This window comes from Limulus polyphemus, unplaced genomic scaffold (genome assembly GCF_000517525.1).
Source record: "Limulus polyphemus unplaced genomic scaffold, Limulus_polyphemus-2.1.2 Scaffold3852, whole genome shotgun sequence".
NCBI lineage: Eukaryota > Metazoa > Arthropoda > Merostomata > Xiphosura > Limulidae > Limulus > Limulus polyphemus.
The window spans coordinates 13,134-26,584 of record NW_013669462.1 but is presented as its reverse complement, the minus strand read 5'-3'; the positions used below and the strand labels follow the sequence as shown (position 1 = coordinate 26,584).

Here is a 13,451-nt window from a genome sequence, read left to right as displayed (position 1 = left end):
GGTACAACAATGTAAAGAAGATATGGAAACAAAGCTGCTCTAGTATTCAGTTTTTTTAGTAGATACGCTTTGCTAACCACTGATCACCATCCAAGAAACCCTAAAGAACTGGATGTTCAGAAACTTCCCGGAAACAAAAATGTTGAGGCGAAATAACAAATACTTTAAATTTATTTATAAATACTGAATTGTGTAATAACAATCTAAATAAATCAACGTCAATGTGTGTGTGTGTGTTTAGCCTAGACATTAAAACGAAAATGAATCTCTTAACCCTCCTTTCCCAGTAATTTTTTTTTTTTTTTTTTTTGCTAATCAAAATATTTAGTTAGTCTATAAACGTGTTGACTGAGACTGAGATTTTTCTTTTAGATAATGTTTCTAAGGGCGGAAATTGGCAGGATTCTTTGTTGGCTAAAACATCTGCTATGTTACCAGAGTCGCGTGCCGCCCGGTTTCACTTCCTCGGAAAAATTCCTGAGGTCATAATAACCGGGTTGTCAGTTTTGTGTTCTTCTTACCCTGTGTTTATCATCTAAAGTCGGGAAGGAGAAGAAATGTCCCTTCCTAGTTTTTTTTTTTATTCCGTTTCGTAAAACCTCATCGGTATTCTTCTCACGTTTCTAAAACCCCTTAATTTTCTAAACTTTTCACACCTGAACGAAACGATGAAAGGCCAACTATACACTTCCCGCATCTACATTTATAAAACCACCCCATTCTATCTGTTTTAGTTTTTATTCATTACTAGCTGGAATATCCGTCCGTTGGACAGGTGAAATAAAAACTCATTTGTAACAAAGGATAGGAAATTGTGCTTCTATTTTTTTTCCTTAACATAATATACATTAGAAGTGCAATAAAAATACATAAAGGTGTCAATACTGAAAAAAAAGACATTGATTTTAAGAATTCTATCAATAGCGATTACGTAGTTCATTCTAGTGCTGAGGGATATACAAAATTAGTAGTTTTTCAGAAATTTGATATTAAATTAAATGGGGGGGTCCAATCCCCCCATGACCTTTCTCATGTCATCCTGTATTACTGTGTCGAGTTTGGTGTATATTGATCAAGAAATGTGCCCCCCCCCCCAGTGACACAACGGTATGTCTGCGGACTTACAATGCTAGAAATCGAGTTTCGATACCCGCGGTGGGGAGAGCACAGATAGCCCATTGTGTAGCTTTATGCTTAATTCCAAACAAACCAGTATAAGGAACAGATACACTAAAGTATAGCAATATTAACAATATAACTAACAATTTTTGCTCCAACAAAAACACCATTGCACTCAGTAGCTTGAGTGTCACTTGACATGAAAAGACATTTACAACTATTGTTAGTTATATTGTTAATATTGCTATACTTTAGTTTGTTAGTTATATTGTTAATATTGCTATACTTTAGTTTGTTAGTTATATTGTTAATATTGCTATACTTTAGTTTGTTAGTATATACCTGATATTTATGTTTGCTTGCACATTCTTGTAGGAATATGACTGCCAGTGTTAATGAAGGAGACGTCTTGGAGGAATATGACTGCCAGTGTTAATGAAGGAGATGTCTAGGAGGAATATGGCTGCCAGTGTTAATGAAGGAGACGTCTTGTAGGAATATGACTGCCAGTGTTAATGAAGGAGACGTCTTGCAGGAATATGACTGCCAGTGTTAATGAAGGAGACGTCTTGTAGGAATATGACTGCCAGTGTTAATGAAGGAGACGTCTTGTAGGAATATGACTGCCAGTGTTAATGAAGGAGATGTCTTGCAGGAATATGACTGCCAGTGTTAATGAAGGAGACGTCTTGTAGGAATGTGACTGCCGGTGTTAATGAAGGAGATGTCTAGGAGGAATATGACTGCCAGTGTTAATGAAGGAGATGTCTAGGAGGAATATGACTGCCAGTGTTAATGAAGGAAACGTCTAGGAGGAACATGACTGCCAGTGTTAATGAAGGAGGCGTCTGGGAGGAATATGACTGCCAGTGTTAATGAAGGAGATGTCTGGGAGGAATATGACTGCCAGTGTTAATGAAGGAGATGTCTAGGAGGAATATGACTGCCAGTGTTAATGAAGGAAACGTCTTGTAGGAATTTGACTGCCAGTGTTAATGAAGGAGACGTCTTGCAGGAATATGACTGCCAGTGTTCATGAAGGAGAAGTCCATCATTACACAACCCTTACTGAATGTTGTTTGTTATTATCATAAAGCTGCACAATGGGCTACCTGTGCTATGCCCACCGCGGGTTATCGAAACACAATTGTTTGCGTTACAAGTCCTTACACTTTCCGATGAGCCATTGGATTTTGAACATATTTTTTAAAGTTATCTCTGGTTGTAACATGGAAATTGTCAAGACCGCTGTAAGGAATCCACGGCGGTCTTTTTTTTCGTTTCTATAAACTGATGAGAAGACGATAGTATTCAGATTTATTTAGTTGATACCGATGTCTCCCAGGAAGTTCGGAAAATTGTTGAGTTTCTTGCTCATCAAAACTGCTTTCAAATACGTTTATATAACTACATTTATTTTTACATACATCCCCAAAATGTTCATTCATTCACACACGACAAGTAAACAAGAAAAATTGAAGAGGGGTGTGGCTCAAAAACTTTAACCGACGGCTATTTCCTTGTCAGACTGGAAGACGGATCCAGATGAGATGGGGGGGGGGGGGGGGTGATAAAGAAAGCCTTCTCGCCGACCTCTATATTGAACTGGAAATCACTGCCAATAAAGCCCCAGAAGCACAGGCGAATCAAGGCATTATTCAAATTTCCAATAAAAGTTGTATTTAAAACTATATTTGTAATATATATATTTAATAAATGAGTGCAATCTAGGGTTTCACTTGCGCACCCCCCACCCCCCTTAAACTATTTGCAAAAACCACATGTAGCAGCCGAATAATCCAATCAGGCGAAACACCACTTTCTTTTTAAGTTTCCAAATGAGGTGCAAATATAAAAATGTGGCTTTGGTTATGTACATATCTTTTGTTTCAAGTATTGTTATTAGTTGATGATCGGTATATGGATTTAGTGCCTAGTGGTTTTTCTACGTCAATTCCGAGATACAGCCCGTGCGTTCGTCTGTACGCACGTGTTACAGACGTACAGTAGCGACTTATTAAAGGCACGAGTTCCAAACTTTTTAAACCTCTCTTCTCTTATATATTTCAAGAAACATAATTAAAAGTATGCGTGCAGGAAAATTAAATATTCTCTTATGGAACACACACACACACATGGTTGACAGAAGCAGGTATTCGACAGGACTAAGTCACGCGTGGGGTAATATGGCACGACAAAAGGTCAAACGACAGCTCCAACTTCTTTTGATTTCAGTCGTTAGTCATCAATTAATTACTGCAGGGATTACCGACCACCAGAAAGTATGTAAGCGCACACGTATAACCAGAGTCACTATTGGACACGAAAAATTCGGGGTTTAAACTACGCTGATTGAACCCCTCACTTCATACAAAATTCCTTTTGAGCTATGTTCTGTGTAGCACAGTTGTCTACGGTTACGCTGTCGTACCGAATCAATAACGTGTCTTATGTACAATCCACAAAATAATCCAACTAAAACAGTAGGCGCAACGGTGAATTCTACTTTAAAACTGTAAATCTACGTCACGGACGTCCAAACATCCACCGCCCATCCGTCCGTTCGTTCTTCATCTTTACTAAGAAATATGGACCTATCTTCCAGAAAAATCTCCAATCATCAGCATTGTTTGTTTTTTTTTAAGTCGCGGTTTCTAATTCATTAATAGTATTGATATTTTCAATCTGAAAATGCACCATGTATTCACGAGCTAAATGGACAGCTCAGATAACCTTAGGGTGCTGCTATACCCTAGTTGTAAGCTACTGGTTTAAGAGAAGCCAGCCAGTCAGCAGCAATTACCGCTGCAAAAGCTTTGAACTGAATAACAGGTTTGACTGTCACTCTTAAAACTCGCCCAAGGTGGAAGTGCAGAGAATGTTTAGTGAAAGTTGGACCTTTCGATCCCCAACCCTGTACGCTAACCCCTGCCCTATATTTTTGTAATCTTTCTTGATTCCCTAAGACAGTGCTTCACACAAACATATATTCATGTTGGGTATTTAAGTAAGGTAACGGGAAGTTTTTTTTCATTCGACTTGCAGCCAATGAGACGTCAGTTATTGAACTTTGAACTCAAGTGTATCGAGGAGACCCGCTCTGTAAAGTTCCACCTTTGTGTCAGCCATCAACACCATATTAAATACGCGGGAAAACTTCGCCACTAATTAGTGAGATTAATTACCGTATTAATGGCTCGTTCGAGTACCTCGATAGGTCAGCTCCAAAATTTGGAGTTCGATTTCGTGTGGTGGGCAGAGTGCAGATAGCCCATTGCGTAACTTTGCGTTAAAACGACGACAACAGCGAAATATAATACATTAGGGTCCCTGAAACCAACGATGACATGGATCCACAACCAAGTAGGTGTATAAACAGTTCATAAAAATGTGTTGAGAAATCCAATGCGTCCATGTATCGTCGATAATTTTAGGGTTAACGTTACTAAAAAGTTTTTTAACATAATACATTCGAATACCGCACATGTCATTCACCACCTCTCACCATTTTTTTTTTTTCAATATAAAGAATCCCCTGCGAACCACAAGGATTTAGATTCAACACAATTGTTAAAACGGATTTTTAGACAGCTGTTAATATGAAACAAAATTGACAGAGCAAAAGTGATGCAGACGTTAACAATTTACGCCATTTGTTAGAGCTGGATGTTTGCATTCAAAACTGTCAAATACAAGGAAACCCCATCGGGTGAAAACGTAGAAATATTACAGCATAAACTACAGCAAGTTACAGAGTGAGCGTTAAAATGGATCTTGACCATTTTTATGTCACAAATCCAATAAATAACATGGGCTGTGATATCAAAGGATATTCAAGGAAAACCAAGGATATTCGCTGTGATATCAAAGGATATTAAGTACTGACGGTTTTGTGTAAATTTTGAGCTTTCACAAATATATATTTATTACAGAAAAATGTATTTCAAATGCGTGGGTATTTTTTGTGTTTTGTATCTATGGCAAAGCTACTAAGGCTATCTATCTATCGCTGTTCTTAATTCTCGACTACTGACCAAAAGGGGGAAAAAAAATCAGTCAGTTGCATCTTAAAACCCACCATCCGCTCTACAGGATTGACTGCCGCTTAAAACGCGCAGGATATTTTGTGGTAAACGCACGGATTCGAGTTCGGTTCGCCAGCTCTGAAAGCCGGAAATCTACTAAAGAACCAGCCCATACCAGCTTTATTACTACGTATTTTGTTGAGAAGAGGCTTTGATCTATCACAGTTCAATCATTATCCTTTAAAACAGCCAAAAAAAAAACAAACAAAAACAACGCATGCATATGGGTCGATGTTAAGGTTACACAATTAAACATGATGATACCTGCTTAACTCCGATGGAACGTCGAACTCTCGTGCAAGCACGTTCTTTTATATATTGTCTTTGGTTATTTTAAAACCTTTTTTTTAACTTCCTCTAGGACTTCCAGTGTTACGACATAAGTTTACAACTAAGTTCATTGAGTCGATAATGAGAAAACTATACATTTATTGATATATCTATAAGACAGTGTCTAATAACGACAGTACTGATTTTATTTTGTAATACAATATGCCTGTACGTTTCATAAGAAAACAATTTTAATGACTCGAAACCACTGATTTATTTTTAATTGAGAAGCACGAACATGAATGATTCTGCCAGAAAATACAGATGCGCCACCTCAATTTTTGTACTTACCAAATTAAGGGATCGTTTCAGTAAATACTTTTGTATCACCATTTTTGTATTTACCAAGTTAAGGGATCGTTTCAGGAAATATTGTTGTATCACTATTTTTGTATAAATAATAATAAGATCGCAATTAAACGAACACCGGAAAATTGAATAAAAAAACAAAACAAATTAAATATGATACATTCATATTAGACATCTGATTATAATCACACGGTCATGAATGATTTGCTTTACGATAACAGCGAAGATTTACAAAATGTCCAAGAAACCCTAAGTTTTGATTTGACACAGTGGTTTGGATACCCAAGCAACCGTAACGTCTTTTCCGCGTCTAAATGGATCTGGTACAAACAACCGTAACGTCTAAATGGATCTGGTACAAACAACCGTAACGTCTAAATGGATCTGGTACAAACTTAACACTCTTACTTTACTGTTGCAAGTTTGTTTTTTTTCTTTTGTTAAGTACAAAAATAGTGGTGCATCTGTATTTTCTGGAACGATCCCTTAATTGGGTATTGTACAAAAATAGTGATACAACAATATTTCCTGAAACGATCCCTTAATTTGGTAAGTACAAAAATAGTGGTGCATCTGTATTTTCTGGAACGATCCCTTAATTTGGTAAATACAAAAATAGTGATACAAAAGTATTTACTGAAACGATCCCTTAATTTGGTAAACTGATATTCTAACCACACTTTCATATGTTTCTTATACACAATAGCGCTTCATCGCATTTTCTAAATGCTGTTCTGATCACAGATTTTGGTGTTTATCGATGCTATAATTGCTCATTCTGATGTTTAACTCCATTCTATCAGACTTATTGGTGTTAATCGATGTTCTGAACTAATGTCCTCATGTTTAATGTTGTTTCGAAAATATTTTCGGTGTTTAAGGGCATTCTTCTAATCAAAGTTGCTGGTGTTAACTGGTCTTCTAATCACATACACGCTGTTTAATGGTGTTCAAACAAATATCCTGCCACATAAGTGTTATATTTACATCTCCTTCTATCCAGTGTTGTTTTCCAATAAAATCTGTTGGTGTTTAGTGATATTAAGTCACATTTACTGGTGTTTACTAATGTTCTAATTACATTTCTTGCTGTTTAAAAGATATCTTAATCATACCTACTCGTGTTAAATGGTGTTCGAATCGTATTTACCGATTTTCTTATCAAACTTATTAATGTTTAAAACGGTCCTCAACTTTGGTTGATGAGGAGTCCTTTTTTTTTTAATGATGTGTATATCTTATAGTACTAGATTTACTTAACACACTTGGAAATGAGGACTCACCTTCTCAAAACTCCTCCTAATAACGAAGCGTTGAGGCACTCCGGTGGAGATAATCGGCGTTGGACCTCTCCAACAGTCACTTTGTACTTGGATGTTGAGCTGAGCAAGGACAAGCGGCCTGGCACCGAGCAGAACACATCCGTGGGTGAGGTGACACCTGTAATGACCATTTCCCTGCAGTTGTCACTGTGTCTCGGTTTGATGCCTGTTAGAAGGAGAGACGGAGGGAACACGGGGTACGTCAACCGACCTGAGTGAATCCCCCAATATTTCAGAGGAAGAGCAAGAAAGAAAGTTCCAAGTAACCGGATATTAGAGACAAGAGAACACCGGAACCAGAAGGAAGTGAAAGAAAAGGAAGGAAGGAAGTTATAATCGAAAAGGGAGGAAGGAATAGTTATAATCAGTGTTAATAGAAGCGATTTTGGAGAAAAAATATCATTTTTTACCTCCAGTCTCAATTTCCAAACTTTATCAACACTTAGTGTAATTTTAAGGGCAGATTTGGCCATAAAGGGGTTACACTGAAATCTCCAACTCAAAACAGGTCTTCTATTCTTTTATGGGTAATGGTCCAGAAAGATCTGGATGTGTGCCAATGTAAAATAACACTAACATAAATTGTTTGCATAAATATACACAAAGAGCTATCTACGCATAGCCGTCCCTAACTCTGAACCAACAGATTAGAAAGAAGGCATCTAGTCAACAAGACCCACCGCCAACTTTTGGGCGACTTTTGACTGAATTTGGGGATTTGACCGCCATTCTTTTAAAGCACCCACTGTCTATAATGTGAAGGTCGTTTTTACAGCAACGAGCCACGAACATTGGACCCTCGGATTCACAATACGAGCACGCTCTCCAAAACAAGTGATTCAAGGAATACGTTGGCAATGTCAGGTACGTAAGTTTCAAATGAAATGTATACTCAAAGCCCGGTTTCTATTTTGTTTGTTTGTTTGTTAAGGAGATATTAAACTGTCCAGTTGGTCTGTCACTTTAAAATGAAGTAGAGCCTGGCGTGGTCGAGTATGTAGTGAACCCGAATGTGAATCCTAGGGTCCATGGTTTGCATCCCATAATCTCAAAATTGCGCCCCGCCTTTTGGGGCCGTGGGTGCGTTACTCGATCAGAGGTAGCCCAAGAGTTGATAAGTACCTCATACTGATCTACATGTCCAGAATTTTGGACTGGCTAGTCTAGATAGCCTTTGTGTGGCAATGCTCGAATATCCAAAACAAACAAATAAATAAATACAAGTTTAGACGACAATTAAGAAAAATAAGGGAAAATATCACAAGTGTTAACATTTATATTGTTTACTGATTATTCAGAGTTCGTTACTATTGTAAAAATTAAATATAAATAAACTGGTAAGAAATTGCATTAAACTAGTGTTTGATCTTATAGTAGCACGTTATGAAAAGAAGATCAGTAATACAAAAAATGTCTACCTTTAAAACTTTGTGACACAGTGAAAGCTTTATGTAGGGAACACGTGCTTTAACGTACCTTTTCTTATAACACTGTTGTGGTCGCCTCCGAATATGTTATTCGCATCTTCAACTCCTGTGGTCTATGATAAGACAAAACCCACAAACAATTAAACATTATTCATAATTGGTAAAATTATAGCTATGACAAGACAAAACCTACACACAATTAAACAATCTTGATTGGTAAAATTATAGCTATGACAAGACAAAACCTACACACAATTAAACAATCTTGATTGGTAAAATTATAGCTATGACAAGACAAAACCTACACACAATTAAACAATCTTAATTGGTAAAATTATAGCTATGACAAGACAAAACCTACACACAATTAAACAATCTTAATTGCTAAAATTATAGCTATGACAAGACAAAACCTACACACAATTAAACAATCTTAATTGGTAAAATTATAGCTATGACAAGACAAAACCTACACACAATTAAACAATCTTGATTGGTAAAATTATAGCTATGACAAGACAAAACCTACACACAATTAAACAATCTTAATTAGTAAAATTATAGCTATGACAAGACAAAACCTACACACAATTAAACAATCTTGATTGGTAAAATTATAGCTATGACAAGACAAAACCTACACACAATTAAACAATCTTGATTGGTAAAATTATAGCTATGACAAGGTTATAAAATAATGTCAACCACGTCAATGAATATTTTTTTTACAAATCAGGCATCTGCGTAGCATTTATGTGATATTACAAGCGAATGTGTGATCATTCAGCCTATCCATTATTTAGTGATCTTACACAACACAATATCGTCTTCGCTGTCCATTAAAGGGTTTAAATGCTCCAAGTTGTTTATTAAAAGTGGCCAGAACTCAAGAAGACGCCATGTTTCACTAATGTAGAGTGTCATCAGACAAGTGGAAGCCAGCCAATCACAGAAGGTTGTTGCGAACTGGATAAAAGTGTCTCAAACTGTCATTGTCAGATGTGGAACCACTTCCAAACTAATGCTACAGTTGCTCGAACACCTTGCGATTTGGCTTCGAGTGTTTCAAACTGTCATATCAGAATGTGGAACCACTTCCAAACTAATGCTACAGTTGCTCGAACACCTTGCGATTTGGCGTCGAGTGTTTCAAAGTGTCACACCAAAATGTGGAACCGCTTCCAAACTAATGCTACAGTTGCTCGAACACCTTGCGATTTGGCTTTGAGTGTCTCAAAGTGTCATATCGGAATGTGGAACCCCTTCCAAACTAATGCTACAGTTGCTCGAACACCTTGCGATTTGGCTTCGAGTGTTTCAAAGTGTCATATCAGATGTGGAACCACTTCCAAACTAATGCTACAGTTGCTCGAACACCTTGCGATTTGGCTTCGAGTGTTTCAAAGTGTCATACCAAAATGTGGAACCGCTTCTAAACTAATGCTACAGTTGCTCGAACACCTTGCGATTTGGCTTTGAGTGTCTCAAAGTGTCATATCGTAATGTGGAACCGCTACGAAATCAATGACAAAATTTTTTGGACACTATCCACAACTGAAGTAGATGACTGCTGTTAACTACCAGTTCTAACTTGTCTCAGTCGTATGGTTACCAGAAGTTAACCAAATGTTTTAACAGTTGTTTTACCTTGCCAAGTTTGTGTTATTCTCTTGTTGTTTTGTGCAGTGTTTCTATCTACCCAATATTTCTTTACTACGTGCAGGAATAAACTTCAAAAACGAACACTTATCTAGACCGAGCACAACTTTAAACTTTGTCCTGAAAAACAACACAGATATAAATGGGAGTTGGCTTTCAATATTTTATAATTTTCAAGTTATAATTTTATTTATTTTTAATCAACAACAACAAAAAAATAAAATTCTAAGTCGTATTATTATGTTCGAGGACTAGACATTACCAGTGTGATCCTAATTGAATATGTTAAAAAAACAAACAGGATTTGGGAAACAAAACAGTTAGTTGTGTTTTTAGATCTTCGATATTGATTATAACATTTTTTAGTGATATAAGTGTACAACACCATGTTTCTATTTCTGTCATAGAGCCAGGAAAGAGTTGACAAATATGGATCCCAAAAGTCCCCAGCAACCCCAACTATGGATCTCAGTAATCACAGAGACAGCTCCCAGTAACCACAACTGTAATTCTTAATAAACGTAACACTTCCCAGTACTTACAGCTACGGACCTCAGTGATCACAACAGTTACAGTTCTCACAGCTATGGATCTCAGTGATCATAGACACAGCTCCCAGTAACCACAACTATGGTTCTCAGTGATCACAGAGACAGCTCCCAGTAACTACAACTATGCTGTATAATTCTTAGTAACCACAACTATGGTTCTCAGTGATCATGGAGACAGTTACCAGTGTTTGATATACAAGACTGTTTAGTGTAGGCGTTATTATCCAATTTATTTTGTGAGTTAATAATTAATGACTATTTAGTTTTTCATAACAAGAGAGTTAAAAGTTAATCATCTTAAAGGCGATAGTTATGAGAAGTTTAGTTACGTAACTCAGTAAGAGTCGTACGTTGTGTTTGCAATTCATTGTTGTCGAGGCTTTACTAATAATGTTGAAGTCACACTACTCGATTTTCGTTTATTTTTCGAGGCCTCAGTGAATAAGCTATTTATTTAAGTGGTTCGCGAGCGCAAGTTAAGAATAACGAAAGATGCAAAGTCAAGTGAAGTGTAAAGTAGAAATAGAGAAAAGTTACAAAACGTGAAGTTAGCTGGCGTGTGAGTGATTAACCTTAAAAGTTGGTATTTTAAAGTGAGTTTGACAGTTTAATAGAGATAAGGAGAATAATTTGTCTTATCAAAGTGTGTTCTAAAGTAATTGAACCAGCCTGTATGGACTTTGACGAAAAGGAGACAATTATTTAAGGTTCAGGATACAACTGTGGTAACCCACGACATAACGTAAGTGAATTATTCAATAATAATATCATGATAAAAGTAGGGGAAAATAGTTCATCTTGCAATTGGATTCTAGAGTAATTGATTCAGCCTAAGTGAACCCTTGACAAAAAAAAGGAGAGAATTATTTAGAGTTTGAGATACAACTGTGATATCCATAGTGTAAAACATTTTTGTACATAGTTTGACCTCCAGAGATGTGGTTACTGGGAGTTTTTGTGATCACTGGGATCCAGAGTTGTGGTTACTGGGAGCTGTTGTGATCACTGAGATCCATGATTGTGGTTACTGAGATTTATACAACATAATTGTGGTTACTGGGAGATGTTGTGATCACTGAGATCCATAGTTGTGGTTACTAAGATTTATACAACATAGTTGTGGTTACTGGGAGCTGTTGTGATCACTGAGATCCATGATTGTGGTTACTAAGATTTATACAACATAGTTGTGGTTACTGGTAGCTGTCTCTATGATCTATGAGATTCGTAGTTGTGTTTACTGGGAGATGCTGTGATCACTAAGATCCAGAGTTGTGGTTACTGGGAGCTGTTGTGATCACTGAGATCCATAGTTGTGGTTACTAAGATTTATACAACATAGTTGTGGTTACTGGGAGATGTTGTGATCACTGAAAACCATAGCTTTGGTTACTGGGAGATGTTGTGATCATTGAGAGCCATAGTTCTGTTACTGTGAACTGTTGTTATCAGTTAGCTGCATAGCTGTGGTTGCTAAGAACCACACAACATGGTTGTGGTTAGTTGGAGCTGTTGTGATCGCTGGTAATCATAGTTGTGTTGACTGAGAGCTGTTCTGATTACTGAGAACCATAATTGTAATCACTGTGAACTGTTGTGATCACTGAAATCCATAGTTGTGATTACTAAGAATTATACGAATGTAGTTGTGGTTACTGGTTGTCAGGGTCTTATGTATATATATGAGCTGAGGATTCTTTTACAGTAGGTGGCTGTGACTTGTTGGCGATAAATTCGAAAATAGACGGGCAGCACACAGTCCACTTGTTTTAAAATATTATATTCAAAAGAACTCAGTCATCAAAACATCTTCCAGTAACCACAACTATGGTTATCCGTGATCACAACATCTCCCAGAAACCACAACTATGGTTCTCAGTGATCACAACATCTCCCAGTAACCACAACTATGGTTCTCAGTGATCACAACATCTCCCAGTAACCACAACTCTGGATCTCAGTGATCACAACATCTCCCAGTAACCATAACTCTGGATCTCAGTGATCACAGCATCTCCCAGTAAACACAACTACGAATCTCATTGATCATAGAGACAGCTACCAGTAACCACAACTATGTTGTATAAATCTTAGTAACCACAATCATGGATCCCAGTGATCACAACATCTCCCAGTAACCAAAGCTATGGTTTTCAGTGATCACAACAGCTCCCAGCAACCACAGCTCTGGATCTTAGTGATCACAGCATCTCCCAGTAAACACAACTACGAATCTCATAGATCACAACATCTCCCAGTAACCACAACTATGTTGCATAAATCTTAGTAACCACAATCACGGATCTCAGTAATCACAACAGCTCCCAGTAACCACAACTCTGGATCTCAGTGATCACAACATCTCCCAGTAAACACAACTATGGATCTCAGTGATCACAACATCTCCCAGTAACCACAACTATGTTGCATAAATCTTAGTAACCACAATCACGGATCTCAGTGATCACAACAGCTCCCAGTAACCACAACTCTGGATCTCAGTGATCACAACATCTCCCAGTAAACACAACTCTGGATCTCAGTGATCACAACATCTCCCAGTAACCACAACTATGGTTCTCCGCGATCACAACATCTCCCAGTAACCACAACTATGGTTCTCAGTGATCAAAACATCTTCCAGTAACC

General features: G+C 37.3%; 1 protein-coding gene across 1 annotated transcript in view; it reads right to left on the bottom strand.

The window, feature by feature from the left end:
* LOC106470163 (transcription factor AP-2-epsilon-like) overlaps positions 1-13,451 on the bottom strand; it is a gene marked incomplete at its 5' end in the record, with an annotated part of 39,105 nt that overhangs the window by 24,134 nt on the left and 1,520 nt on the right. Inside the window, 2 exons of the mRNA XM_022398742.1 lie at positions 7,127-7,283; positions 8,642-8,705. Of these exons, the coding sequence (XP_022254450.1) occupies positions 7,127-7,283; positions 8,642-8,705 (221 nt within the window). The remainder of the gene's footprint in view (positions 1-7,126; positions 7,284-8,641; positions 8,706-13,451) is intronic.